At 41.1% G+C, this 26,325-nt stretch overlaps 2 protein-coding genes and 1 pseudogene across 2 annotated transcripts; 1 reads left to right on the top strand and 2 right to left on the bottom strand.

Annotated features, from left to right (window-relative positions):
* The first annotated feature begins 2,736 nt into the window (after window positions 1-2,736).
* On the top strand, window positions 2,737-4,415 carry MC4 (metacaspase 4). The gene is made up of 2 exons (XM_089603009.1): window positions 2,737-3,191; window positions 3,302-4,415. The coding sequence occupies exons 1-2, from the start codon at window positions 2,846-2,848 to the stop codon at window positions 4,228-4,230; spliced, it is 1,275 nt and encodes a 424-aa protein (XP_089459135.1). The 5' UTR covers window positions 2,737-2,845; the 3' UTR covers window positions 4,231-4,415.
* Window positions 4,381-16,081, bottom strand: EMB1135 (RING/FYVE/PHD zinc finger superfamily protein). Its single transcript, XM_089603008.1, has 32 exons — window positions 15,325-16,081; window positions 14,915-14,980; window positions 14,581-14,754; window positions 14,355-14,485; window positions 14,125-14,201; window positions 13,379-13,563; window positions 13,197-13,274; window positions 12,910-13,042; window positions 12,752-12,812; window positions 12,593-12,674; window positions 10,754-10,879; window positions 10,448-10,591; window positions 10,221-10,320; window positions 10,011-10,139; window positions 9,287-9,357; window positions 9,040-9,212; window positions 8,849-8,942; window positions 8,002-8,099; window positions 7,788-7,923; window positions 7,543-7,649; window positions 7,148-7,243; window positions 6,957-7,044; window positions 6,723-6,843; window positions 6,435-6,540; window positions 6,232-6,355; window positions 5,913-5,990; window positions 5,718-5,836; window positions 5,498-5,551; window positions 5,304-5,406; window positions 5,103-5,231; window positions 4,900-5,011; window positions 4,381-4,783 (listed from the first exon to the last, which is right to left on the bottom strand). Exons 1-32 carry the CDS (start codon window positions 15,922-15,924, stop codon window positions 4,752-4,754), a joined length of 3,927 nt encoding a protein of 1,308 aa, XP_089459134.1. The 5' UTR covers window positions 15,925-16,081; the 3' UTR covers window positions 4,381-4,751.
* Window positions 16,082-17,612: 1,531 nt separating this feature from the next.
* On the bottom strand, window positions 17,613-20,289 carry LOC149378645 (transcription termination factor MTEF18, mitochondrial pseudogene; annotated as a pseudogene).
* Window positions 20,290-26,325: the final 6,036 nt, after the last annotated feature.

Below are 26,325 nucleotides of genomic sequence, written 5' to 3'. Positions count from 1 at the left end.
AAAGTATTAGTGTGACTTGTCGCACCGGATACCACTTAAATATAGTGAAAATTTTAGATTTTTGGAATGGTATCCGGTGCGACATGTCGCACCTAATACCGTTCCGCACCAGAAAATTGAATTTGTAGTAGTGTGTTGCGAATCTCCCAAGACATAAGCTGTGATTAGCATGATAGTAGCCTTTTAGCGAGTGAGTCAAAGAGCGCGGTAACATGGTTCAGTGTCCATGATCACTTCAGGATTTAGATCAAGTCTCACTATAACCATCATAGCGACCTCAGTTAGTGTGTCGTAACACTACTTAAACGACATATCTACAACCAAAGCATGTCCAAGTCGTGCACTTACCACAAGTGCAGAATGCTCGCACGTCGTGATCAACCTTCACTAATGTTCTACATATATGACTTTAGATATAGCTATCCAGACGTGTATCAATCATCGACCATGTTTTAGCTCACCGCCCGAACTCAGGTGCCCAGCACGTGACTCAGTTTAATACGGAGGCTACAGATGATAGTTGATATTGATTCTGATATTCAGAGCTCAACCCACTAATCATATGATGCTGATAAAGTAAACCATTATTCTATTTAGTAATCATTTATGATTTATTCATTATCTTTCGTGGGCAAGAATTCCTAACAAAGCTACCCTAAGCAATAATGAAACGTGGCCCGCTAAGCTAAGCCGTAGAGGCCGAGATGCATCGAAGATTGAAAGCTCACTAAGCCAAACGCGATGTGGCCCGTTAAGCTGAACCATTGAAGCTGCAATGCGATGCGGCATAAGAAAAACCCGCAAAGCACAAAGGTCCGCATAAGTGACCTGGAGACGCACACTAAGCAACGGTCTACGTAAGTGACTACGAGATTCGCCAATGACTACTATAGAATAAAATAACTCAACAACCGAGCGAAATCATAAATGACAAACGAAGAGCACATCAACAAAAAAAACGCCACGAGTTCATAAAACAAAGGAGTTCAACAAAAAGCATAGACAAAGAAAGCAGCGCTAAGCAATGGCGCACCCGACGAAAGAAAACTAAAGTGACAAGAAGTTTCTAAACACCATCAGAGCTATAACCCACTTGCTCCTCATTCGCCTACTTGGACGCTCAAAAGTGAGAAGTGAATCCCCTTGACACGTTCTCTTATGTCGTAGCATCCCTCACCGCAACGGCGATCTCGTAGCACGCATCATTAAGAGTCGGCTGCCCTCGGCGTTCAAGTCGGCTATCTCATGCCGGGAAGTAGCGCGCTGCCGCATCGCAAGTATCAAAGGATCTATGCACCGAACTCAACTTCATGGCAGAGATGGAGAGATGCTCCTTGGCAACACGGGTTTCCCCGCGAAACACCTTGCCAGCCTCAAGCATCATACGTGTCGCGCCCTTCTCCATTGCAAGCTCCTCGCTAAGGCGAGACGAGTCGACACGGCTAACCGCAAGCTCAACACGGAGCTTCTCAACTTCTTCGCACGCCTGGAGGGATTCCCGCGAAGACGAGCTACTGCCCTCGGACCGCGCCGTCTTGGCCTCACTTTGTGCTAGCTTAGCGTTGGCTCGCGCAGCCTTCGCCTCCTCTAGAGTCATCTCAAGGTCACGATCTAGGCAGTCTATTTGAGTCATCGACGAAAGATAGGCAAGCCACTTCCGCTCCGTACAAGCCAAAGCCTACCAAAAACAAAGGTTAGACGAGAAACAGAGCAATCAACAACACACAAAAGCATAAAGCAAGACGATGTACCTTCCTGGCATCATGCACCGATTGGGTGAAAAGATCACCCTCCGAAAGAGCAGTAACCTCCAAAAAAATGGAATGAGATAGCGCGCTAAGCCCCTGGCCGCATTGGTCCTTCAATTCCGCCACCTCGGTCTTCACAAGTCTAGGACCAGGTCCCCACAAACGCTTCAACTCAAGGGATGGCTAGGTAGAAGGAAGAGACTGCTTCTGATGTTGACTACCGCGAGCCATAGAAGAACCACCAACAGCCTACATGCCTGGTTGACGCCTGTGTGGCTACATGGGCATAAATTGAAGTTTGGTCTATATCAAATCAATTTTGCTACGCTCAAGAGAACCAAGCATTAATGCTTTTTGTTCTTTCCTTTCTTATGGAAACAGAAAATATTCGTGTGGTTACATGTCAAGATCCGATCCCATCACGTGTCCCTTATATGTTATCTGAGAAATCTCAACAACAGTAAGCATTTTTGCTGTAGTTTAGTTTCTTAAACTCAATGGTACGATTTTTATCGTCGTATTAAATGTTTAAATTGCGCTTATTTAGAATAGCGTGTGATATTTACTGCGGCGCTTATCACCGTAGCCAGGGCCGGCCCTTGCCCTTGGCAAGTTAGGCCTATGCCTAAGGCCTCCAAATTTTAAACAATGATATAGGCTAAAAAAGGCCCATTTTCATAATATTGAGGACTCATAATTTGATCAATATTAACCTATTTTTATATAATGTATTTTTAAAGAGGCCTCATTTTTTAATTTTGTCTAAGGCCTCAAATTATATTGGGCCGGCCCTGACCGTAGCACACATGGCTTCACGTTATTAGCAAGATTAAAAACATTACTCTTTATCCATGTTATTTTTATTTTTTACAAGCGCCTGTAAAAAGTTGCTGTTATTTTGTAGTATTGCCAACACGTTTGACACACGATCCACAAGCGGATTAGTAGTATCTTATAAAGTTTGTCCTTTGTAATTATATATATATATATATATATAATCAAACCATTAGAGAGACTAGGCCAAAAAAAGTCTTTAATTTGGAGGGAGTGACCGCCTGTTATCAGAGAAGAGAGAGAGAGAAAGAAATTGAAGAGAGATGACGAAGAAGGCGGTGCTGATCGGGTGCAACTACCCAGGGACGAAGGCGGAGCTACGCGGTTGCATAAACGACGTGAAGAGGATGAGGCAGTGCTTGGTAGATCGGTACGGCTTCGACGATGAGAACATCACCGTCCTCATCGACACCGACGATTCCTACGATAAGCCCACCGGAAAGAATATCCGCGCGGCCTTATCTTCCCTCATCTCCTCCGCCGAGTCCGGGGACCTCCTCTTCGTCCACTACAGCGGCCACGGCACCCGCCTCCCCGCCGAGACCGGCGAGGACGACGATACCGGCTTCGACGAGTGCATCGTCCCCTGCGACATGAATCTAATCACTGGTGAGGTGGATCATACGATCAGATTATGGTTTTGCTTCTGTTTTGATCGAGAGGATTAGATTTCGATCTGGATTTGGATTCAATTTCCGTTATGTTTTTGCGTGGATCAGATGATGATTTCAGGGAATACGTGGATCGGATCCCTGAAGGCTGCCGGATCACCATCGTCTCTGATTCGTGCCACAGCGGTGGTCTGATTGATGAGAGCAAGGAGCAGATCGGCGAGAGCCACAAGCGCACCGCCAAAGAAGAAGAAGAAGAAGAGGAAGGATCTTCTGGCGGATTCCATTTCGGGTTCAGAGACATGCTCCAGCGCAAAGTGGAAGGCGCGGCCAAATCCCGCGGCATCCACATCCCCAGCGCCCTCCGCCGCAAGAACGATGATGAAGAAGAAGAAGAGACGAGGGAGATGGAGATGGACGGGGAGGATGGGCCGATCAAGGTGAAGAGCCGGTCGCTGCCCCTCTCGACGCTGATCGAGATGCTCAAGGAGAAAACAGGGAAAGACGACATCGACGTGGGGAAACTCAGGCCGACTCTCTTCGACTGCTTTGGGGAAGACTCGAGCCCCAAGGTGAAGAAGTTCATGAAAGTCCTGCTGGACAAGCTCAACAGCGGCGGCAGTGGCGGATTCATGGGGATGGTGGGGAGCCTGGCTCAGGAGTTTCTGAAGACCAAGTTGGAGGAGAACGACGCGGACTATGCGAAGCCGGCGATGGCCACGGAGGTGGGAGCCAAGGAGGAGGTTTACGCGGGCTCAGCGGCCAAGAGGGAGCTTCCGGACGGAGGCATTTTGATCAGCGGGTGTCAGACCAGCGAGACTTCTGCGGACGCCACTCCTAGAGGGAATGCCTCCGAGGCCTATGGGGCTCTCAGCAATGCCATTCAGACCATCATTGCAGACACCCATGGTCGGGTCTCCAATCAGGACCTTGTGAGGGAGGCAAGGAAGATGCTCAAGAACCAGGGCTTCACTCAGAAGCCTGGACTCTACTGCAGCGACCACTTTGTTGATTCAGCCTTTGTCACCTCCGCTTGAAACCCTACATGCATACATGATCACTGGTGTTTCTTGTGTTGAAATCTCATCAACTACGTTTCTTCTGTTTTTGTTGGTTGTGTTTGTTGTGTGTGTAATGGTTTGGATTTTTAAGAGTGAGATGAAAAGAATTGTTTGGATTGGAGTTAAAAAAAAAAAAAAAAAAATTATTTGTTTTCTATTCATCATTCATTACAACACTCGTGGGGAAATGTTGTAGCGGAGAGATACGCCAAAATGAAACTATATATAAATCAGTGTGTCATTCATGTACAAAAATTATATGGCCAAAAAATAGAGAGCCAAAAGGTGAAACAAAACAAATAAATAAGAATGAGCTTGAACAAATGTTGCAGAGTTGTCTCGCTTTCCAAATTGATTGTAGCATTTGTTTTCTTCCTTCCTTATCATAATTATTATAATGAGTTCTTCGGGTCAGAAAGTAGGCTCGGATAACTCGCTTGATGCTATCCAATGGAAACAAACTACCCAGTTGACCAGTTGATGATTGTTGCTACATGTTAATCGTCAATTTCCTGAACCCACGCTAGTTCTGCAATTTCCAGACCAAAGATTAGAATCACTCTCAACAAGGAAAATTATCACCAAGTTTTAGATAATGCCAGTTAATGACTTGATGATGCTTATGAGAGAGAGAGAGAGAGAGACCTTGGAGCACTGTTTCAACTGCTGCGTTTGGGATAAATAACCCAACAATTCGCTGCTTATCTGTAGTAGTTTCAATGCGCACAACCCGAAGCCGCTTGTGGCTTTGCCGAGACTGTTAAGTTATTTCCAGGAATGACGAGCATAAATTAGCACTAAAAGTACAGGGTAAAGAAGACAGGGTTTGAATTAGTTTCATGATTAACCTGCTTCGCAAGGGCCTTGTCGATTGTGCCCCAAACTGGAAGAATAAGACCACCCAAAACATTTACTTCCTGTTGTCTTCTGCCAACAGTGCAGTAGTTTCCGAGCTTACATTTGGGACCGTGCATGCACTGCATAGCATATCATCACATCAAGTTATACACATTTATGACTTAGTCAACTATATTTCTATATATGCATACCTGTTTAGATGAATCATTGTATTCAGCTTCCCAGCCTTTGCGCGCCTTTTCCAAAGATGAAGTTTTCCGGTACTTGCTTTTCAGCTCTGGCAAAGGCATTTCCCTGTACAGTTGATATGCAGTAGGGTTAGCAGCAGAGAGGGAAAAACTAAGAATTGTAAAAGCATTTGCTTAACTTTATGAAAGATTTTTACCTTAGCGACTCTCCAACGGCCGGTCGTACAATTTTGTACATTCCCGATGAAGAGCTGCAACACAGTTTAAAGAAGAAAAATTCTAAACAAACAATAGGATGTCGCAGCCAAGGAATTAACAAGGAATCAACAACGTGTTTTGCTGGTATAGAATAAATTGCACTTATTTGACATGGAATGGGTTTGACATAAAAAGAGCACGTGAGATGAGGTTTGGTACCTTTCAAATGCCAAGGTGAAATGGCGTCTACCCATCCACTCCCTCCTTGATTCATAGAATCCATCGTGGTTTGACCCGAGCCCGTCCTTTTGCTTTTCTTCCAGCATCGTACTTGCATACTATTACAGTAAAAAAAATTAGTTACTATTTGCGATTACATAATAACGTAAAATGTGATGATAAACAGCCAATTACCTCCCATGTGATCCCACGATCTAGAGTGAAAGTGAAAAGCACTGTGGAGGCCCCAGACATTTCATCAACATGGACAACCTGCAAAGAAATTACAACACATGAGATGTCCAGAGTACAGACATAGGAAGCACTGGTGCAGTTTTAATGGAGAATGATGATATAGTCTATTTTGTTCCTTCGTAATTTTGTCCAGAGTACAGACATTTCATCCTTCGTAATTTTGTTCCCTGGCCTCATTATAGTCTACTTTTACTTCTCTTCCACAGCTCTTATTTTGGGATGATAAAACACAAACAAAAAAAACAACAGGAATGTTGACCTTCGGTTTCTCTTGTAATACCACGCTGTTAGCTTTCATATCAACAATACCAGAGTCCAGGTTCCCCTCAACTCGAGCATTGTGAACAATAAGATCTAAGACACTGACAAAGAACTCGAAAAGCCTGTAATTTGTAAACGCATAATCGTTAGCACATATGTGTAGTACAGAGCTACACTATCGAAAAGATGTCATTCACAGACCTATTCTGAATTTCAGGTTCCAGCCCTAATATACGATTGAGAAAGCGACCAACATCATGCTGATCAGACTCAGAAATTCGTCCAGACATCTTCCCAGAATCTTTACCTACGCAGAATAGGTGAATTATCGCACTTTCATCCAATTTTTTATACATGAAAAAGAAAACGATATGTAAAACAGAAAAACTTGACAAATATTTGACATGACAGTAAACGTAATAAATCTATTGAGTATTCGCACGCACGACTCATTCAGGTACAAGTAGACATATATTCTCTTAAAATTACCTATAAAGCTGTCCCTAACTATTCCTACTGCCACAAGAGCAGCTTGTGCCTTGTCAATGAATTCTTCGATTGTGTCTGGTTCTTCCATTGAACATCCGGGAGGTGCAACTGGCAGAGCACCCTGAAAACTGAAAATTTTAGTTATTCTAAAAATAAAAATAAAAATAAAAAAAAAAGGCTAACAAATTCTACTGATTAGCAGACAAAGCATTCTACAAAAATGTGCGTATAAACCTTTTCCATGATTCCTCTATACATCATCGCAAGCGCCCTTTTCCCATAAGCACTGTCATAATTGTAAGCACTTAGAGATGGTCCTGCCCTGCAATCCATCCAAAAACACCGTGAGACAAAATTGAGTAGACTAACTTGTCGAAAATAACCGATGTCACATTTTTATGGCTTAAAAAAGGATTCATACAGACCTTCGATCTCCCTGTGTTAAGGCTCCAAGAGACTCTAATCTCTTAGCAACAATAGAGGCAAACCGGCGTTCCCCACCAAGATTAGTAAAAAGTAGCCTACAAAACATATACCAATAAACTAAATTTAGGGAACAGTAAAAAAGCTTCATTAAATTCATACATAATCTAATTGTGGCAAATCAAACTTACAAGAGAGTAGATATTAAATCAATACAAATTACTTTAATCAATTTGATATGCGATTACAAGTTGGATACTTTGCCAAAAAAAAAAAGTATTAGCACAAGATTTAATTATATGGCTTGGAGTACTTTAACAGGCATAGCATGTGAGGGAACTATTAATATTCCTTGAACAATTCTTACGATCCAAGTGTGTGAAAACACTAAAAACACCTGTATTCAGGTGCCGATGCCTGATTAGATCGATGAGTTCTTCCAAACTGTTGAATTGCACGGTCTGCACTCCATGGAAGCTCCAGTGTCAAATGCACCCTTCGTTTCTGCAAAGAAACAGTAAAATTCACACAGCAGGAACAAATATTTGATAAATAAATGTTAAAACTACAATTCCAATCGTGTTTTTAGAATGGCCAGATGCCATGCTATGAACAATAGAAGTCTCATAAGATTTGACATACTTGGTTTGCTACCCTTCTATCAGCCTGCAATGATACACCAGCCGATCCAGCTTCAGAGATCACAGCAACCAGTTTCTTACCACCCATGAAAAGTTTCTTCTCGTGCATGTTGACCATCTCCATGGTAACTTCTTTTCTAAGGTAACAATGGAACCAGTAAATTATGCATCTCAAGAATGGAAATAGATAGAACTGAAAGTATACTGTAACTCACGTGTTCCGTGCCTGATAAGTTACACCTTTTCCATTAGCAGCCCTTACAAGCATGCCACGCCTACCTGTAATTTCTGCCACATTATCAGGGCCACCGAGCTGAAAAGAAAGGTTCACATGCGGTCATTGTAGGCAAGCATAAACAAGATACACAAGTACATTATTCATAGCTGAGAAATTATACACGGTGAAAATTAAATGTTTGGAACGAATGGTATTGTTTTTGCTTGTTTGTGCGCTTTAAGTCTGACAATAAAATTAAAAGTAGCCATTTAGATTAGTGTGATTCAACAAGGTTTTCCATGATAGAATTGAGTTCTACACTTCTTAGATGTGGAAGATACGTGAGGTTCTCATGTTAATATATATATATATATATATATATATATATATATATATATATATATGTATATATATATGTATATATGTGTGTGTGTGTGTGTGTGTGTGCTCACCTATATATATTCATGCCTCCACTCTCTTCATGAGTGTAAAAGTATCAATTCACACCTAGATCATCTTTTTCTTTTTTCTTTTTCTTTTTCTTTTTCTTTTTCTTTTTCTTTGTTCACAAATGTGAAATACAACCAATGTTTCTAACAAGTAGAATTAAGTGCATTCGTATGTGTGCATCAATCGATTCAGGAGCCCAGATAAACATGTAAAGCAACTTTTTCAGAAAATGGAAGCCCAACAAAATATTTTTTAGATGAAACTTATGTATAACTACTAATAGAACGTTAAAAGGAAATATCAACAATTAGCATAGGAGAAGTAACGAGACAGTTGTGCTTTATACCAGTCAAGGAAAGTACAAATTACAGATATATAAAATCATATTCAACTACCTGATCAATAATATCATCTAAAGGATTGTTAGGTAGATTCATGGAACGGATTATCTCCATGATATGTGTTTTACGCTCTACAGCTGCTTCATACCTGATATCAAGCACAAATCATCAGTACTCTTCGTAACCTGATCTTCGATCAGAGAACTACTGCAACAAAATACTCTTAACACTGAAATATTATCAACCTCTTCAAAAGTCCGGCTATATGGATCTGTCTTTGTTGAAGATATTCCTCAGTTTCTTCCTTGCATGAATGGCATGACCATTCTCCTGAGACTGCATCAGTCACAGGGGGGACGGGGCATGCAGGATGAACCAGTTTACCACAGCAAGAGCACTGCAGTAATTTCTTTCTTTCCTGCAGCAAAGAAATTTGTAAATCTTTATCATCTACAAACTGCTAATGGTTAAAAAAGATGTCAAGAAACTTACGTCTTCACCGGAGCAGATATCACAAATTTGGAACTCGTCATCGGAGTCATTAGACTCTTTACCAGAATCAGCTGCACGAAGAAATTACATCGTGAACAAAACAGCCTCACTTTTTTTCACTGAAAAAGCTGCATACTCATGCAAAAATATATTACAAGGAAAAAGGATATCTCCAAAAGAAGACACGGCAGATCTATAAGAGAAGCCAGAAACAGTAATACGTAAGACAGCAACGATATTAAAGAAGAGAACAAGATCGCGTATGTGACAGATAGTTGCAAGTTTACAAGACACTGTTCTTTGCCACGGGAAAAGAACAGCGTATACGCAGAAGCAAGCATCTCTGTATTGGCAGTTATTTGGGGGATCCAGAGTTACACCGGCGTATCTTCGAGTTAAAACAAGTCTGGGCAGATTGCTGTTTAAAGTGTATTAACCGCAGCAACGCTATTTGGGTTTACTCGAGCGATGCGGAAGAAACTAGCCAAGAGCTTTCTTTACCTGAGTTCTAAGTTGGAAATTTTCAGCAATATATATATATATATATATATATATATATATATATATATATATATTTCCAAAAACACTAGATACTTAACAACTTTTTAATCAAAATATATGACTAGTAATCCCAACAGAGCAGAAGGTTTTAGACAATCGCATATTTTTTCTTTACTTTATTTTTTCAATTTCTAGAATAAACGATACTCATATATACACTCACTTTCCGATTCTCCGAAACTTTCCTCATCACTGTCCGGTTTCCATTTTGCAATCTTCCTCACCCTCCCTTTCGATGATATGCCTGGAGTAGCTGAGTGTCGCTTCCTTTGAAGCTCCTTTACACTTTCATCTATAAATAACACCAGATTAAAGTAAATAGAATTGTAACCAAAAAGAAAAAACATTGAAGGAAAAAAAATCATACACAAACCTTGGGGAGGCTCGGGTTTGTCAGGCAAAGGATAATTCTCTTCAATAAATTTCAGCAAGAGTTCCCTAGGTCCAGATATAAAGTCGTCGAGTGCATTCCCCTACACGACCAGAAAATTGCACACTATATCAACACCACACTTATTTTTATACAAGTAAAGATAGAAAAAGCAAAAAGCATATCAAATAGAGTATTCTTGGACATGATACAAAACAAAATTTACCCACATATTTTGTAACTGCTTCCTCAGTTCGTGCCTCTCCAGTACTCTGAAGCCCAATGACCACACACTTATTTTCCTGCAATGCTTTCTGAGCCAGTCTCACAGTAGCAGGAACCTTAGCCGACATACACATATGTCTAAAAAAACGCTGGACAAAAAAGAGGGGGTTTTACATACATTAATATATACCCAGAAGGAAACATGAAAAGGACTCGCAATAGGGCAAGATATTAATTAAGGACAAAGTTAAACAGAAAAACCAAAACCCAGAATATTTGATTAAGTGGAAAAGGGAGGAAACAGACTATACCTGATGACTGGCCCAATATAATCGCCAGATTTGACTAGGATTAGGCTTGTCGTTAAGAACAGAACTAGCTATCAATAACTCTTGTCGCAACTCGACCCAAAATTCTGCTGCTTTTTTGTACATTTCCTACAAGAATAATTTTTAAAATCAGTCTAGCAGAATACTCTTTTATCTTCTTTTATATGTTAAAAAAATTCTCCGATACTAGGTTAACTTTCCAATAAATGTTACGAACATGTTGCAAACTAATGCAACAAGTATATACAATGATTGTATTCGAGCCATTACAGAATGGCACAACCGCATACAACGTAGACAGTAAAAGGAAATCAAAAACATTTGCAGCACTATGAACTTCCTTATTTTTTGTTCGAAGATTTGATTTTAATTAATTGCAGAATAGCCTTCGCCATTTAAGTTATCTATCATAAAAAAAAGGGGTTAAACCTCAAAAAAAAAAAAAAAAAAAAAAAATTAATAAATAAAAACTAAAAAAAAATTCATCAAAAGCTTGACCAAGAAAAAGGCTAGAAGTCCTCTTACCCTTCACCCAATTAGTAGCAAGGATGATTTCACCCAAGTGAGGAGTGACTCATACGAGTACTAATGCACAGATAAGGCTACAATTACAGCATTTGTCTTAGATTCTTTCAAATTTGGGCATCGCCCTTTATACTCACTGCAGCACTGGAACAACAGTAGAGCCGCTACTCGAATTAGAAGCCTCACTCACTTCCCTAATATCTACGTAGTTGTTTAATCCGTCTCCAGGATGAAAATAATAAGTTTATACGATTCTTGATATACTACATATAAAATAATTAAATTAGAAAAACACTGACAATTAGCACAACACTAGCATATAGCCAAGAAAACAAACAGTGGATGTAACTGAAATATAATACAAGTCTGCCACATAAATTCGAACACAGAGAAGTCCATAACTCGAATAGTAACTCTCTAGTCAGACAACATTAAACTTGAAATATAATCATCATCTAGAGTTAGCGGTAACACCATTGTGAATCAAGTCACTTATTATGAAATTGTAGTTTAATACTCACTGCCCTGTTTTTGGAAGACTAAAAAAGTCACAATTTTTTTTATTTACTGTTCCCTACCTGACCCCACGAAATTTGGGAACTTGAAACACTAGCAACTGCTAGGTAAGTACCCAGGTGTTGGTGAGAATCGAATTCATGACCTCTAGGAATCGAACTCAAGACCTCTTGGAAATAAACCCAGGGCCTGACCACTAGACAAACAACACTTGGGTAGTCTCACAATTTTTAATGCATGTCTTTGCCCCACCAGCAAGAGTACTTACACTGGCAGCATGATCCATCTTCATATTCATTTTTATCTTCTCAATGTTACACATTTATAACGGAGTGGCGCCTCGGAAATATTAGGGAAGCTCTAAGCCTAAACATAGCCCTTTGGCTCCACAACTCTTGTAAGGAGTTTAAAAACTTCTCCTTGACAGACCTCCAGCGAGATTGGGCTTACGTTATATAGGTTCCGTCCAAAAAGATCTTTTGTAAAGTTTAATATTAATCTTGACAGGCGTCCTGGTTCTTTGTGGGAGGTAAGACACGGTCCGCCTGTGCTTTCGCACCCTCTTTTGTAAAGTTTATTTTATCTTGACCGGCCTCATGGTTCTTTGTGGGAGGTAAGACACGGTCCGGCTGTGCTTTCGCACGCCGCTTTTGTAATTAGGCTTAATGTGCTGTTAATATAAAGAGTTTCGTTTCAAAAAAAAAAAATATTTACATTTATCACAGCCCCAAAAAACTTCCAAGACCGCAAATTTGAAACCATACAAATTAGAGACATTACCATCATTTCAGCTTCTAACGGCGCTTCAATAACTTCAAACTCTGCACCCTTGTAGCTAAGTGTACGACACACATACATGCCCCTGAAATTGTCAACAAATGTCATACTACGTATCTTTCAATCAAAAAACCTGTACAGAATATTCTTGTGCATAGCAACCTTGCTTTCATATCCATGGCAACAAGTTCTAGGGCTCCAACTCCTCCTTTCTCAAGTGAAACTGCAAAAGTTCAATCCTAAAATCAATCAGCTAACACAACAAATCAATATAATAGATTAAAATTGAGAATCTGGAAATAAGAATAAAAAAAATGCACCTAAAAAATCTTGGAAATCAATAAAAGATGTTCCAACTCCCCAAAGACCCAGACGAATCATATAACCCATATTCCGTGGCTCAGATGCACCAGTGGCTGAGCAGTAAACAACACGAGCATCAGGCAGCCGAGCCTGAGACATCAAAACTTGAACACTCAGAATGAAGACAGATCGAGATAGTTTTATCCCCTTCCTTTATGAAAAAGCCAAAGAAAGATAGCAAGATATGAATCTATCAGAAACATGGGTGGTTTCCGCACACTTTTAACCAGACTAAATGACAAACCTGAAGATCAAGGACTGCTTCACCCGTTCGTGTCGGCTGACTTCCAGCTTCAGGTACCAGATTCTTGGCTTTGTGGCACTACAATTATTCCATCACAACTTAATGGTCAATAGAAGATAACCAATGGGATTTGCATTGCATCCTTTTCAAACCAGAAGGTTAGACCTATGTATATGCACTACCTCATCAAATATGATAAGACCCTCAAATCCAGTTCCACCACACCACTGAACGAGTTGATTCTTACGTGAACGGCCCTTCTCAGTCGATGCAATAAGACTATTGTATGTCAAGAAAATAACTCCTTCCATTATACCAATTGCCTTTGAGTCAAGCTTTGAATACGGCAGCTTATTTAATGGATGAACTGCAACATGAACAGACAATTGAGAATAGTTTTTTTTTTTTTTTTTTTGTCAGAGTTGTATATCACACACCAAGATAAAAGCTTCCCCTTAAATGATTTAAAAGAAACTAAAACAGAAATAACAAAAAAGCTTCATGCTTTCTCACATACAGTTGACCAAAAAACTACCATCAACCTGGAATGTTTTTCACAATGCAGGCCCCCAAAGGATTCTTCTCTTGCAGCCATGTCCGATGAATCAAAAGCATTGATTTCATAAGCGAAACACAACAAAATAGCCAATATTTCACGTTTTATAGTATTCTAAATATTTGAGTGTGTTCATTGCGTATCCAAGTTTGAATGCAGTGAGGTTTTGCCATTTAGATTTTACTAGTTTTCTAATAAATGTGAAACATTGGCTATTTTGCGAAAGCCTAGATTTCATATGGTTAGATTTATAAAAGGGAAAGCAAGTTTTCATCAACAGAAAACTTATAGTAAGAAGTTCCAATCTACAGCTGCAGCATGCTTGTGTAACTAAATATATAACTATTTTGGTTATCCAGATAAAGGTTTAACCTATAATGCCTGTAGCACCCACATCCTTCAAGTCTCTTTCCGCATCAAATTTCAAATCCGAACCCACCGAAATCCACCTGACATAAGTCATAAGTACAGGTAAAGCATTACATAAGAATAGAAAACGTGTTAAAAGGTCTAAAGAATGAAGTCTGATTCGTTTAATGCCTAGAGAGGAAAAGTAAAGGCAGCAGTAATCACAAACAAAAGGATTAGATTAAAAAGCCTACAATGCTTTCCTCCTCCCCTTCTGCCAATTTTCCCATATCAACCCAGCAATTGTTCGTCCTTTTCCCACGCCAGCTCCGTCTCCGACAAAGAATCCTGCCCGGTCGCCACTAGGAAGTCGATATAGATGTCTCTGTCATTTGAGAAACACACTAAATTATTCAGTTAGAGTAGATACATACTTCATAACCCAAGCTTCATCACTATCACATCGCATTTAGTAGCAACCTGAGAAGCATAGACCAAAGTTTCAATCTGCAAACAAGACAACGTGTTGGTTTCTTCTAATTCATCCTTGATTTTCAGCTCGTATGTGGGCTCGGGTGGCTGTACAGCCGATAATGAAGATGTCTCCACAACTGGGTCTGGATGGGGTGGTCCAATGGATAGCTTGGGAGGTCGCTACACTCATAACCACACAAAGTTAAAGAATCACTCCAGATCCTGAAGTGCCAACTAATAAACCAGTTCATAAAGGGGACAATTTATATTTTCCAGGAAGAAAAATAGAAAACCCAAATTGGAGAAATGCAAAATTGACTAAATGAAATAAGATACTCACATAGTCTGTAAATGTTTCTCCCGCGGTCCCTCCTTCATCTTCTTCCCGTTCAACGTCAATGGCTTCCTGACAAATTAAGAAGTGAAATGGAATACAAAAAGCAAACTCGTAACACTCATTAAAAGTTGTTTGCTTCCCAATTTTAGTTATACACTTCTCCTAAAATTTCATTTCCCGCAAATATTCCTCAATCCAAACAACACGAGGAAAATACAATGGATTAACATTTCTTTCCCTCAGATTTTCGAGATTATAAATATCCCCCTCAAGTTCATTTTTTTAACATTGGTTCCCAAAATCCAACATCTGTGAAATCTCATAAAACTGCCAACTGTCAGTCTTAGCTACTCCATCAGCGGACCAAAACATCACATTCAGAACCCTAGGCTAAGCTGAATTCGAGAACGAACCTCATTGACCTCCTCGGGAGGAGGCATAGCCGGAGCCGGAGCCGGAGCCGGAAGCGGAGCCACGCCAGGCATTTGCATTGACGGAAGGTTTGGCATCAGCATCGGCAGCGGCGGCGCTGGAAGCGGAAGTGGCGGCGGAGGAGGACGAGGCGCGAAGAAATTATTAAACCTAGCATGATCAACAGCAAGGTCAATCCCGCACTGTGGGCACGAAAACCTAGCGAGACCGTGAGGCACGTTCAGAATAGCCTTGCAGTTCACACAAGGAAGCTGGATCTTCGTTGGATCGATGCCGTGCGCCGGCACGTGTGACATCGGAGGCGGCGGAAGGGTCGGCATCTGCGGCGGCCTCGGCGGCGGCGGTGGAGCGGCCGAGGGTTTTTTGGCGTTGCCGGAGCGGGACATGAGCTCCGGCGGTAGCATTTGGGGGAGCTTGCATGTGGGGCAAATGAATTCGGTGATTCCCGGCGCGACGGTGAGGATGGCGTTGCAACCGGCGCAGCGGACCTGGACGCCGGCGGGGGCGGCGGAGGGAGGGGAAATGACGGCTAAGGGAGTGGGCTGGGGGATCATCGGCGGCGGAGGAGGAGGGTGAGCCATCCGATAATTAGATCGGAGGAGAGAGGACCGAGAATTGGGCGCGCCAAAAAGTTTGAGGGTTTGCTTTTTGGGGGTTTTCTTTCTTCGGTTTTCTTTTTCCCACTTCCTTGCTCTCTCCCTCCCTCTCTCTGTTTTGCGAGTTTCTTTTTTTGCGAGTGAAATGTGTAATAAGCTTCGCACGTGCGGTTTTCAACTGATTGACTGACCAAAAACTCGTCTAGCTCAATTCAAAAACTTCAAATAAATAAGTCTAAACATATTGAAACGTTATTTTTAAGATCTAACCAACGTTTGTTAAATTTTGTAATCTAATCATTTTTTAAATTTGCGACTATGAAATATCGAATATATCATTGTGTGATTTAAATTAGTGAAAAATAAAATAATAACCAACATTTGAGACCTACTAATAAGAAAGTCAACAACGTTATTAGTACACGCTTTAATTCAAATTTGAATATTTAAAAAGAAAATCATTAATGAATATAATATATGACACAAAATATTGATTAAAATAAATAACTTGTGAATCGTGAGTAAATTTTCCTTAATTTTAATTTATAAATTATGCAATTTTCAAATGGGCTATTTTGTATATTAACTCAATTAGCTCACTAATATATTAACTCAATTAACTCATTTTATCCTCGAAGTTATAATGTCTTATAATGTCTTGAGTCTCTTCCCCGAAGGCGAAGTAGCCCAAGAGCCCAAAGCCGCCGTACATTACGGCGATGAACGCCCTTGCTCTTGCCTTTGATCTCCGACTCCAGAAGCAGAACCATTCCGAACCGGAAGACTCCGGTGCCGGAGGAGTGAGGGAGCTCCTGGCGCGGCTCCAGATTGGGAACGTGGAGTCAAGCACAGAGCGTTGGATGAGATCGTGGAGGCCATGAGGGAGGATGAGAAGCGCGTGACGGAGGTAATCGGCCGGAGCAGCGTGATGGCGCTCGTCAGCCTCCTCTCATCCTCCCGCCGCCGATGGTCGAGGAGAAGGCCGTGGCGGTGATATGCTCTCTGGCGGAGTCCGACGGGTGCGAATCAATTAATTAATTAACTGACTGAATTGAGATAAGTTAATTAATTAACTGATTGGTTGAATTAAGAATTATCTTAGGTACTGATTTTTTTTAGTAAAGTTAATTTACTAACTGACTAAATTAGGAATTAGATTAATTAATTGAATGCTTTGAATAGGAATTGACTCAAGTTCTGATTTTTGTAAATTTTTTGTGAATTTTCAATCCAAACATTTAGTTAATTAATTAACCTAACTCAATTCAGTCTGTTAATTAATTAACTGATTCGCGAAGGATATAATTGTCTGCTAAGAAAAAATGGGCTAGTTCCTTAATTAAAAGAAATTTGGGCTATTCCCCTAATAAAAAGTGTAAAATTGGCTAGTGACAACAAATTTCACTAATTATTAACTGAACAATTAATTTAATTAACTTTAATCTGGTGAGTTTGGACTAGATCTTTTAAAGGAGATAGTAGATTAACTAGTTGAAACAAATACTTATTTATTGATCCGTTCACTTTGCATGAAACTCACACCTCTATAACATCATCATTTTCTCTCTGATTTTTTAACATTTCACAATTTATTTTTTAATTATTAAGCAAATATAAAAAATAAAAATAAAAATTAAAAAAAAAAAAATTATAGAATGCCATGCGGGTGCAATGCATGGCACAAAACTAGTATAAAAAAACAGAAAACAAAGCTTAAAGCAAAAGTGTAACTGAATACTTAATAGGTTGAGGGCCCACGTAAGCCCAAAAAAACAACTTTTGAAATGTCCGATTCTCACCCCCGGCATTTTCATCAACCACCAACATTTCCATATACTCGAACCACCTCAATCATCGATGACCGTCATTGTAATCGTTCCCTTCATCTTCATTCGTAGACTTGCACGCTTTTCCCTCCTCATTTCTTTGTCGAGGATAAAATGAGTTTTCACAATCATTCTTAAATCAGGAACGTGGGAGACGGGTTTCGAGCATTCTCTATTCATCTTATGATGATCTCTCTCTATATTCTGCAACTTCTCTGTGTAAAATTTGTAAATGAGTTTGCTAGTAACTAAGAAAAATAGACACTTAAAAGAAAGCTCAAAAATAAATCTCTGATCAGACCTCACAAGCACTTTGACAAGCCCTTGAAGAAATGTTATACACCGTAATTTCTAGAAATGAAATCAACTCACACACTTCACAGGAAAGTAGAAAGCAACACTCGAGAGCATATTCGAGTATTCTTTCGAAACAAAACTGCTCAGCACAAGAACTTGATAGGATCAACTAGGCATATCAGCCTGTATGTGTACAATGCTTCTGAGATCATATAAAGTTAGAAATATCTCAGACTAAGTCGAATTTAGACAATGAATACCAAAGCCATAGCCAAATTATCGACATAGGATGGCCATCAATGAGCATTGTTTATATAGTTTCAGCAAATTACCAAAAGCAAACTTGTCATATTTTCAAAAATTGGTGACCATTTAGAGGTGTACAACAATATACCTCAGAACGCATAGCATATCGACATGGTACCTATATACGCCATATTCATAAGCAGCATAAAAGAAAGACACAAAACTCTAGAATAACCGAACTAGCTCTTGCTTAGATAACATTCTAAATATAGTTTCGGAGCAGCTCGATGGATACTGAAAATACGTGCTATGAACCTCTTTTCGCTGAGATCGATTATGCTTTGAACTGAATAGTTCTTTGTGCTCAACCCAGTCTCTCTAAGCCACACAAAAAACCTATGTCTGGGTTTCATCCGGTCCTCCAAGTCAAACACCAAAATCCTTGGAAAGCAAACCAAGTGCTTTATGGAAGACCCCATTTCATTGCAAATGTAGTCGACTTTCTTCTCCATGAGTTCCAAATTCAAACAGAGGATCCTCGGTGCTCTTTTTATCATCGAACAGACCTCGGAGTATTTGATACCGAGGCTGAGAAGATGATCAAACCGTTCTGGTAAACCACAACTAACTGTGAGCCATGCACGCAATGCAATTAGAGTCCATTCATTCTCCCCGAATCCCAGTCCCATCAAGAAATCTAATTGGGTCTTCGTATAAGTGCGAAGTCTTGTTGACTCAATCTTCTTCACTGCCTCTTGGAACTTTTTATCAACTTCTTCATCAGAGTAATCCATGGCATATGTTACGAATATTTGGCAACCCAAACTCTCAATCTTGTCAAAGAACCATTCATGTAGATCCAGCGCCCTCACTATACCAGGTAAATTACCCATTTTATTTCTTCCGAGTACATGACGGTATTTCTTGCTTAAGGACTGTAGTTCTTTGGCATCCATTCCAAAGTGTTCCAACAACCCCGACACCGATATCACCGGCGTTTGAAGGTCAAGACCAAAGAATTCTGGATTTTGGAGGAGCAAAGAGCCCACCTTATGTTTCCCAACCCCAAACTTGCAAAAGTAGTTTGCTTTATCCTCTAAAACCTGCTTTGGGCACCCGAGAAGAATTCGTTTCTCCGACAAGGTTCCTCTCTCACAACCCAACTCATAAAGAAACCGAATTTTACAGCAAATTTCGTACGAACCGTTCACATTCCCTTCCATATAACCTCCGTTATTGAAATCCTCTAAAACCCTCTTCACATCCTTAAACAACGCCTCAAAATCACCGCCCAGTTCGCCTTCACCGACCAACAATTCGGGGAAAGCTAAGCACACATCAACGAGCTGCGAATTGTGCAAACCACAGTAGTCTTGGACCATGCCAAGCCTTGCCATCAATTCTCCAACGGGCCGGCCAAAGATCGAATCTTCCTGAACATACAACTTCCCAAGAGTGTTCCAAGGAAACCCGAATCGATAAAGTGCCATGGCGGCTTCGAGAACGGGCCCGCCATCGCTGGCCAAGAAGAACCGGTCCCGGGGCAAGTATTTGGGAATGTCTCGATGGTGTATGCCTATGCTTTCAAAGAAAAACTCAAACTCGTTGATGACTTGGTACCTGAGGGCTTTCCGGAAGGTGGCCGCAAAAGCCGGGGCGGAGAATGGGACGTTGCGGAGGAGATTGGAGAGGGAGAAGAGAGAGCTCTTGGCGATCAGGTCGGCGAAGAAGAAGGGAAGGCCTTGCGTGGCGTGGAGGTACTCCGTCAGAGCCTTCTGGGACTCTTGGACGACGAACAGCTTATACTTCCGATAGATTCTGTTGGTGCAGCGGAGCGTTGGGGATGAGACTGCGGTGGCGGTGGCGAAACTCCGGCGGAAAAGACTGAAGAGGCGTTTCGTGGGTATGGGCATTTCAGGGAGCAAACAAAAGTTCGTATTTCGGAGTCGTGAGACAGTGAGGGAGACCATGGTAGATGGACGAGCTCATTAATTGGGAACAAGGATTAAAATATGTTTACTAAATTAAATATTGGGAATTGTTAAATAAGCAAAGTTTGTTAAATATTAGATAAATAATCAATTTTATATATTTACAAATATAAATATCAAGTAAATAATCACTATCATATTAACTCACTTCATCATTTATGGCTATTTAACTAATATTTACAAAACTTTAACCATTTAGCAATATCAAACGTTTAAATTGACTATTTTTCTAATTTTTTTGTTAAAATACTATATCGGTACTAATATCGTTTCTGATTTGATTATTTTGATACCGATTGATATATCAATTTATATTTTATAAAATTTTAATATCGATTACCGATGGTACCGATATATATCGACCACCGACGGATATATCGACGAAAATCCTATGACAAAATATAATTATGAAATATCCAATATATTACAGATATATATGTCTCCAAATCCAAAATATAAAATAGTTTTTATTTATTTATTAGTATGATAAAAACAGTTCTCAAATATTACATATTTAAGACAACAAATAAATTCAAAATACATACTAGAAATAATAAAATAATATGAAAATACTACCAATTTTTAATATAAAAATATTGTTGATTTTCTATTTACATACAATAAATTAATGATCTAGTTTATAGTATATTTTAACAAGTTATAAAAAGTAAAATTATGATAATTATATGTATATATACATATATATTCAAAAACTTTTTTTTTTACATAAAAATTAAAATTTTAAAATTAAAATGATGACAATGATATGTATATACATATATATATATATATATATATATATATATATATATATATATTCAAAAGCTTAATTCTTTATTAGATCCATTAGGAAAATGGCAGTGTAGCAAAATAGCCAAAATAAAACTATGAAATTTGTTTTTAGCCTACGTTTCATAATTTTCAGGGAAATGACCAACATGTTTATGTGTCAATAATTAATGTCTGATTTGCCCTTATTTATTAATAAATTCGTCATTTTCTCTGTCCTTCTTTTTTCCTACATTTTTGTACATAAAAACTTCAAAAAATCGTATCTATCTCATATGAACTCGAAATTGAGTGATTCCAAATCCTACGGATTCGTGACGCCAAGATCTTCAAAAATAGATCCATTGTGTTTGATGAAAAATCATGTTTAATACCATAGATGTAGAAAAATCACGTTACTACCTTAAATATGGAAATAACTAAATTTTTTTAAAATTATCAACATAAATATAATTTTTCATCAAACACAATGGGTCTATTTTTGAAGATCTCGATGCTACGAATTTGTAGAATCTAAAATCACTCAATTTCGAGTTCGTATGAGAAAGATACGAATTTTTGAAGTTTTGATGAAAAAAAAATATTTGAAAAAAAAAATAAGAGAGAGAAAGTGACGAATTTGTTAATAAATAAGGACAAATCATACCTTAATTATTGTCATATAAGTCATTTGGCAATATCACTAAAAATTGTCAAACATAGGTTAAATCCAAAATCACATGTTTGAAGTGGCCTAATTAGTTACAAATCTCTTAGGAAAATAGCAAACTTAAAAATTTGACATTACCAAATAACCAACGTTTGATAAATCTTAAGTAAATAGCCACTCTCGTTACAAATCTCTTAGGAAAATAGCAAACTTAAAAATTTGACATTACCAAATAACCAACGTTTGATAAATCTTAAGTAAATAGCCACTCTCATACGTAAATTTTAGGTAAATAGCCACTTTCATATACCAAACGATGATTATTTATCTAAGATTTATGTCTAAAAGTGGCTATTTACCAAAGATTTACCAAACGTTTGCGTTTTAGAAATGTCAAACGATTAAGTTGGCTATTTTTATTTATTTTACATATAGATATATACATAAAAATAGGTATTGTCATATATATATATATATATATATATATATATATATATATATATATATATTATTAAATATAAATAAGAAAATATTGGTAATAGAAATACTAAGTAAAATGAATAAGTAAAAGAAATAAAGAATAAGAAACAACGAATAAAAAACATAAAATAAAAAAGAAAATAATAAATTTTTTATTTAAAAAAATCAAATTCTGATGATTCTTCATCGATATTTTAGATTTTTTAACTACCAAAATATATCAATATTTTGTCGATATATCTTCGATATTTTAACGATATTTATAAAACGATAACGATTATAACTGAAATTTTACCGAGACTCTTCCAAAAAACGATATATTGTCAATATATAGATATATATCGGCGATATTTTGAACTTTGATTGGAAATAGAATGTCTAGTGGGAGAATAGAGTACCATCAAGTTATTTGTTGTGCAATCAGAGAAACGGAGTAGGAAAAAAAATATTACAATTGCCCGTATTTTGTGATTGATAGGCTTCTTTATATCTTTCATGCATTTTTTTTTCTTTTTTTAAGGATGTCTCACATTTAATGTTGGGGTAGCAACTCAAGTCCCACATCGGAAGAGTAGGTAAAAAATTATCTTGGATATAAGAGTCCCACCAGCTCCATTAGTATGAGGCCTTTTGGGAAGATGCCCAAAGACAAAACTGTTGTTGGTCATTTTCGGAAGACCTAGAAAGCCGAGAAGACACGCCGTTCAAAGGGCCGATGGTCAGGCCGGAGGTCCTGAAGAGTGGCAAGCCTTCCGACACAAGTCAACTGGCAAGTCCTCATGACGAATTTCAGCTCCTCGAGTCGAGTCGTTCTCCCCGAATCGAGTCTTGCTCCTCGAGTCGAGTCATACTCCTCGAGTCGAGATAACTCCTTGAGTAGAGTCATGTGTCCACGAGTCGATTGTCGGATCCTCGTGTCGACCATGATACCTCAAGTAGAGACTTTATTTTTCACACAACTTGCGTGAAATCCCGAGTCCCGAAGGCCCAACGGGCCGGGTCATCGAGGGCCTCCAAGGCCCGCAAACGGCCGACAAGTTGAGCCATATGCCCCTCGAAAAAGGACGCGTGCGAAGAAATCTACACGCCACCAAGGAAGGGCGCGCGCCGCGCCAGGGGTCTGCGTGCCGCTCCATGAGAGCTGCGCGCCGCACACCCCTGGGTCAGCGCATGCGCGCGCCGTCCGAAAGGCACGCCACGCACGGGTAGCGCGGGGCGCGCCGCACAAAGCACCCTGGGCGCCGCGAGGAAAGCGCGCTCCTCCTTGAGGGGAGCGAGCCCCCCCGTCCCATAGGGACGAGAAACAAACCTCCTAGGCCCCTCCAACTAGTATAAATACACCCTCTCATTGAGGGGGAGGCGATCTTATTCAATCTCATTCATTCTCTTGAATATCCGCCCTTCTCTCTACTTCTCTGGATGCCACCTTTGGCCTGAAGCGCTTTCTTCAAGTTTTCTCGTTCTCAGAGGTTCCGAAGCACTCTCGGGGACTCCCGGACGTTGCTCCCTCTGATTGAACACCGAATCTAGTGCCCAAGCGCGCTCCCAGCATTTTCCACCGAAAGTCCCTTACGCGTCCCGCGCGCCCGCCACAACAAGAGACTTTCGATTGAGAGTCTCTCACACCGCCAAGGGAGCGAAAACAGACATTATCTCTCGGGTCACTCGATCTCAGAGTTCTGAGACGTCGTCGAGGACTCCTCCGCCATCCACTTCCTCTGTCGAGCACGTCATCTAGGCTCCGCGCCTCATTCAGCGTTACATACGCCTTGAATACGTTCTGACCTGATCCCTGCTCACGAGGGTACGTAGAGAGCCTACACAAAAAGGCACGGTCACTCCTCCCAGTCACCCCTTCTCTCCTCCGAGAGGCCCTTCGACTGGAGGAAACCCGGCTCGAGGCTTTCAAGTTCACACCTTTGGATCGGGTGCGGCCACTTGGTCCGACCTTGGGTCGAACCGCCCGAAGCTTTCAATAGTTGTTCATTTTCATGCGACAATATTTTGGTGCTAGAAGTAGGGGACTTCCCGACTTTTTCAGCCAAAAACCCATTATGTCCATTGTCTTCTTTTCTCTTGAAAACTCGACTTTCTCGGACTCGAGAAAAGATGAGTAGTCAACCACCCATACGTTCTGAGGGCGTTAACAACCCTGATAACGCTACGGAGACCAAAAAATATTTCTTGCCCTCCCAAGCGCATGGTGACGAAGAGTCGCTCCCTGAAGAGAGCTCGACCCGTTCACCATCTCCATATCCAGATAGCAGGGACGGCCACATCATGGAGTTGGAGGAGAATATCCGCCAACTAAAGGCAAAGAATGCAAGATACCACAGCCGACTGGCTGCGAAACGACCTATGCATAACGCGGCGATCCCTGATGGGGACCCCGAAAACCTCAATGAGGAAAGTCGCGGCGCTGGCGATTCGGAGGATATCGAAACTTCTCTCACGAAGGACGGGGGACTCCCCGCAGTGAATGAAGCCAGTCCTTTGAACCCCTCACCTAAGACAGGGGATGTACCTGCGGCCTCCTAAGAGGGGAACTCCCGACGTTCGGCCCTTGACCGACTTGGTCAAAGGGAGAATGTTGCGGAAAGTCAAGTCACGCGAAGAGCGCGCCGTCGTAGACGAAGCCTGCGCCTCCATGCGACAAGCCCCGATCTTAGGGATCATCTTACTGCTCAACGCAACGAGCGTGGCCAGTTGGATCCCCCTCGCACAAGCCCGCCCACCAGTGCCTAGGGTTTGCGCGGGGGATGTCCTACCCGCCGCGCTATGGCCGGCGCAACCCAAGCGGCCCACCTCCGGCGCCAATGCCGGCCCGGATGTCATCACCCATCGTTGGAAGTAATTGAGGGCCGGCTAGGAGCAATGAGAATTAGTCCCAAAACTTGTCCAAATTCGCGTGAGAATCCCCTAGAAGGGCGGAGAGATCGTCATCAAAGGACCCACTAGCCGACAAACAGTTGGGGGGATCCATTGACACATGGAGCAAAGGGAAACGTGCCGAGAAACATGAATAAAATAATATTAAAAGAAAGAGAACCTACCTATTCAGCGATGGAACGTTTTGGTGAGTCAAGGGATGGCAAAAGACGCTTGAGTTTACCAAACGGTCTACGCCCGATAATAATCTCGGGGGGCTAATGTTATCGGCCCGTCCCAGACCGACAACGTTGGGGGACTCGCCCGGCCAATGGCCGGCCCAATTTCTCTCGGCCATTGGCCGGTCCAAGTTCCGCCCGGCCAATGGCCAGCCCAATCGCTCTTGGCCATTGGCAGGCCCGAGTCCAGCCTGGCCAATGGCCGGCCCACGTTCTCTCTTGGCCATTGGCCGACCTGAGTCCCGCCCGGCCAATAGTCGGCCTGAGTCCCGCCCGACCAATGGTCGGCCCATAATTTCTCCCGGTCATAGGCCGGCCCAGTTTCTCTCGGCCATTGGCCGGCCCGAGTCCCGCCCGGCAAATGATCGGCCCACATTCTTTCTTGGCCATTGGCCAGCCCGAGGCCTGCCTGGCCAATGGCCGACCCACATTTTCTCTCGGCCATTGGCCGGCCCGAGTCCCGCCCGGCCAATGGCCGGCCCACATCCTCTCTCGGCCATTGGCCAGCCAAGTCTCGCCCAGCCAATGGCCGACCCACTTTCCTTCGGCTGTTGGCTGACCAAACCTTATTCGGCCGATGGCTAGCTAGGCACACTTGGCCAAGGAACATTCAAAACGTTCTTTGGTCGTCTATAAATAGAGAAGCCCACTCTCCAAAAAAGGTAATCCAACTTTGAGCCTTGAAACGCTGTCGAACTCATACTTCACTCGTTTCACTCATCTTTCGCCTCTAAACACCTAAACCTTCTTTTTCACCTCAATCCCACTAATGTTGAGCATCGAAGAGGTAAACAGAGGCAACCCATCTGTTTCCCTTTGATAGCTCGTTGTATACCCTCTTTCAGGTACGACGACGATGGACATCACCATCGCCATTGCAAGAGTAGACTTGGGATACCAAGTCTAAAGCACTCGAAGCCCGAATGCGACCACTTGGTCTGGCCTTGGGTCAAACCATTGCGGGTGTTAAATAGTTGTCCAAAAAGAGTCCTGAGCGCCGG

Source organism: Urtica dioica, chromosome 12, assembly GCF_054948205.1.
Source record: "Urtica dioica subsp. dioica isolate 48M chromosome 12, U.dioica_male_clone48M_v1_H2, whole genome shotgun sequence".
NCBI lineage: Eukaryota > Viridiplantae > Streptophyta > Magnoliopsida > Rosales > Urticaceae > Urtica > Urtica dioica.
This window is presented reverse-complemented; position numbering and strand designations above follow the sequence as displayed.

Bases quoted from the DNA above. Each gene is read 5' to 3' on its own strand.
- MC4 (XM_089603009.1), top strand. From the start codon at position 2,846: ATGACGAAGAAGGCGGTGCTGATCGGGTGCAACTACCCAGGGACGAAG. The intron at 3,192-3,301 runs GTGAGGTGGATC...TGCGTGGATCAG, and splicing joins CGACATGAATCTAATCACTG to ATGATGATTTCAGGGAATAC.
- EMB1135 (XM_089603008.1), bottom strand. From the start codon at position 15,924: ATGGCTCACCCTCCTCCTCCGCCGCCGATGATCCCCCAGCCCACTCCC. The intron at 14,981-15,324 runs GTTCGTTCTCGA...TTAATTTGTCAG, and splicing joins CTCCCGAGGAGGTCAATGAG to GAAGCCATTGACGTTGAACG. The intron at 7,244-7,542 runs GTGTTTTTAGTG...TATGTTTTGTAG, and splicing joins GCATCGGCACCTGAATACAG to GCTACTTTTTACTAATCTTG.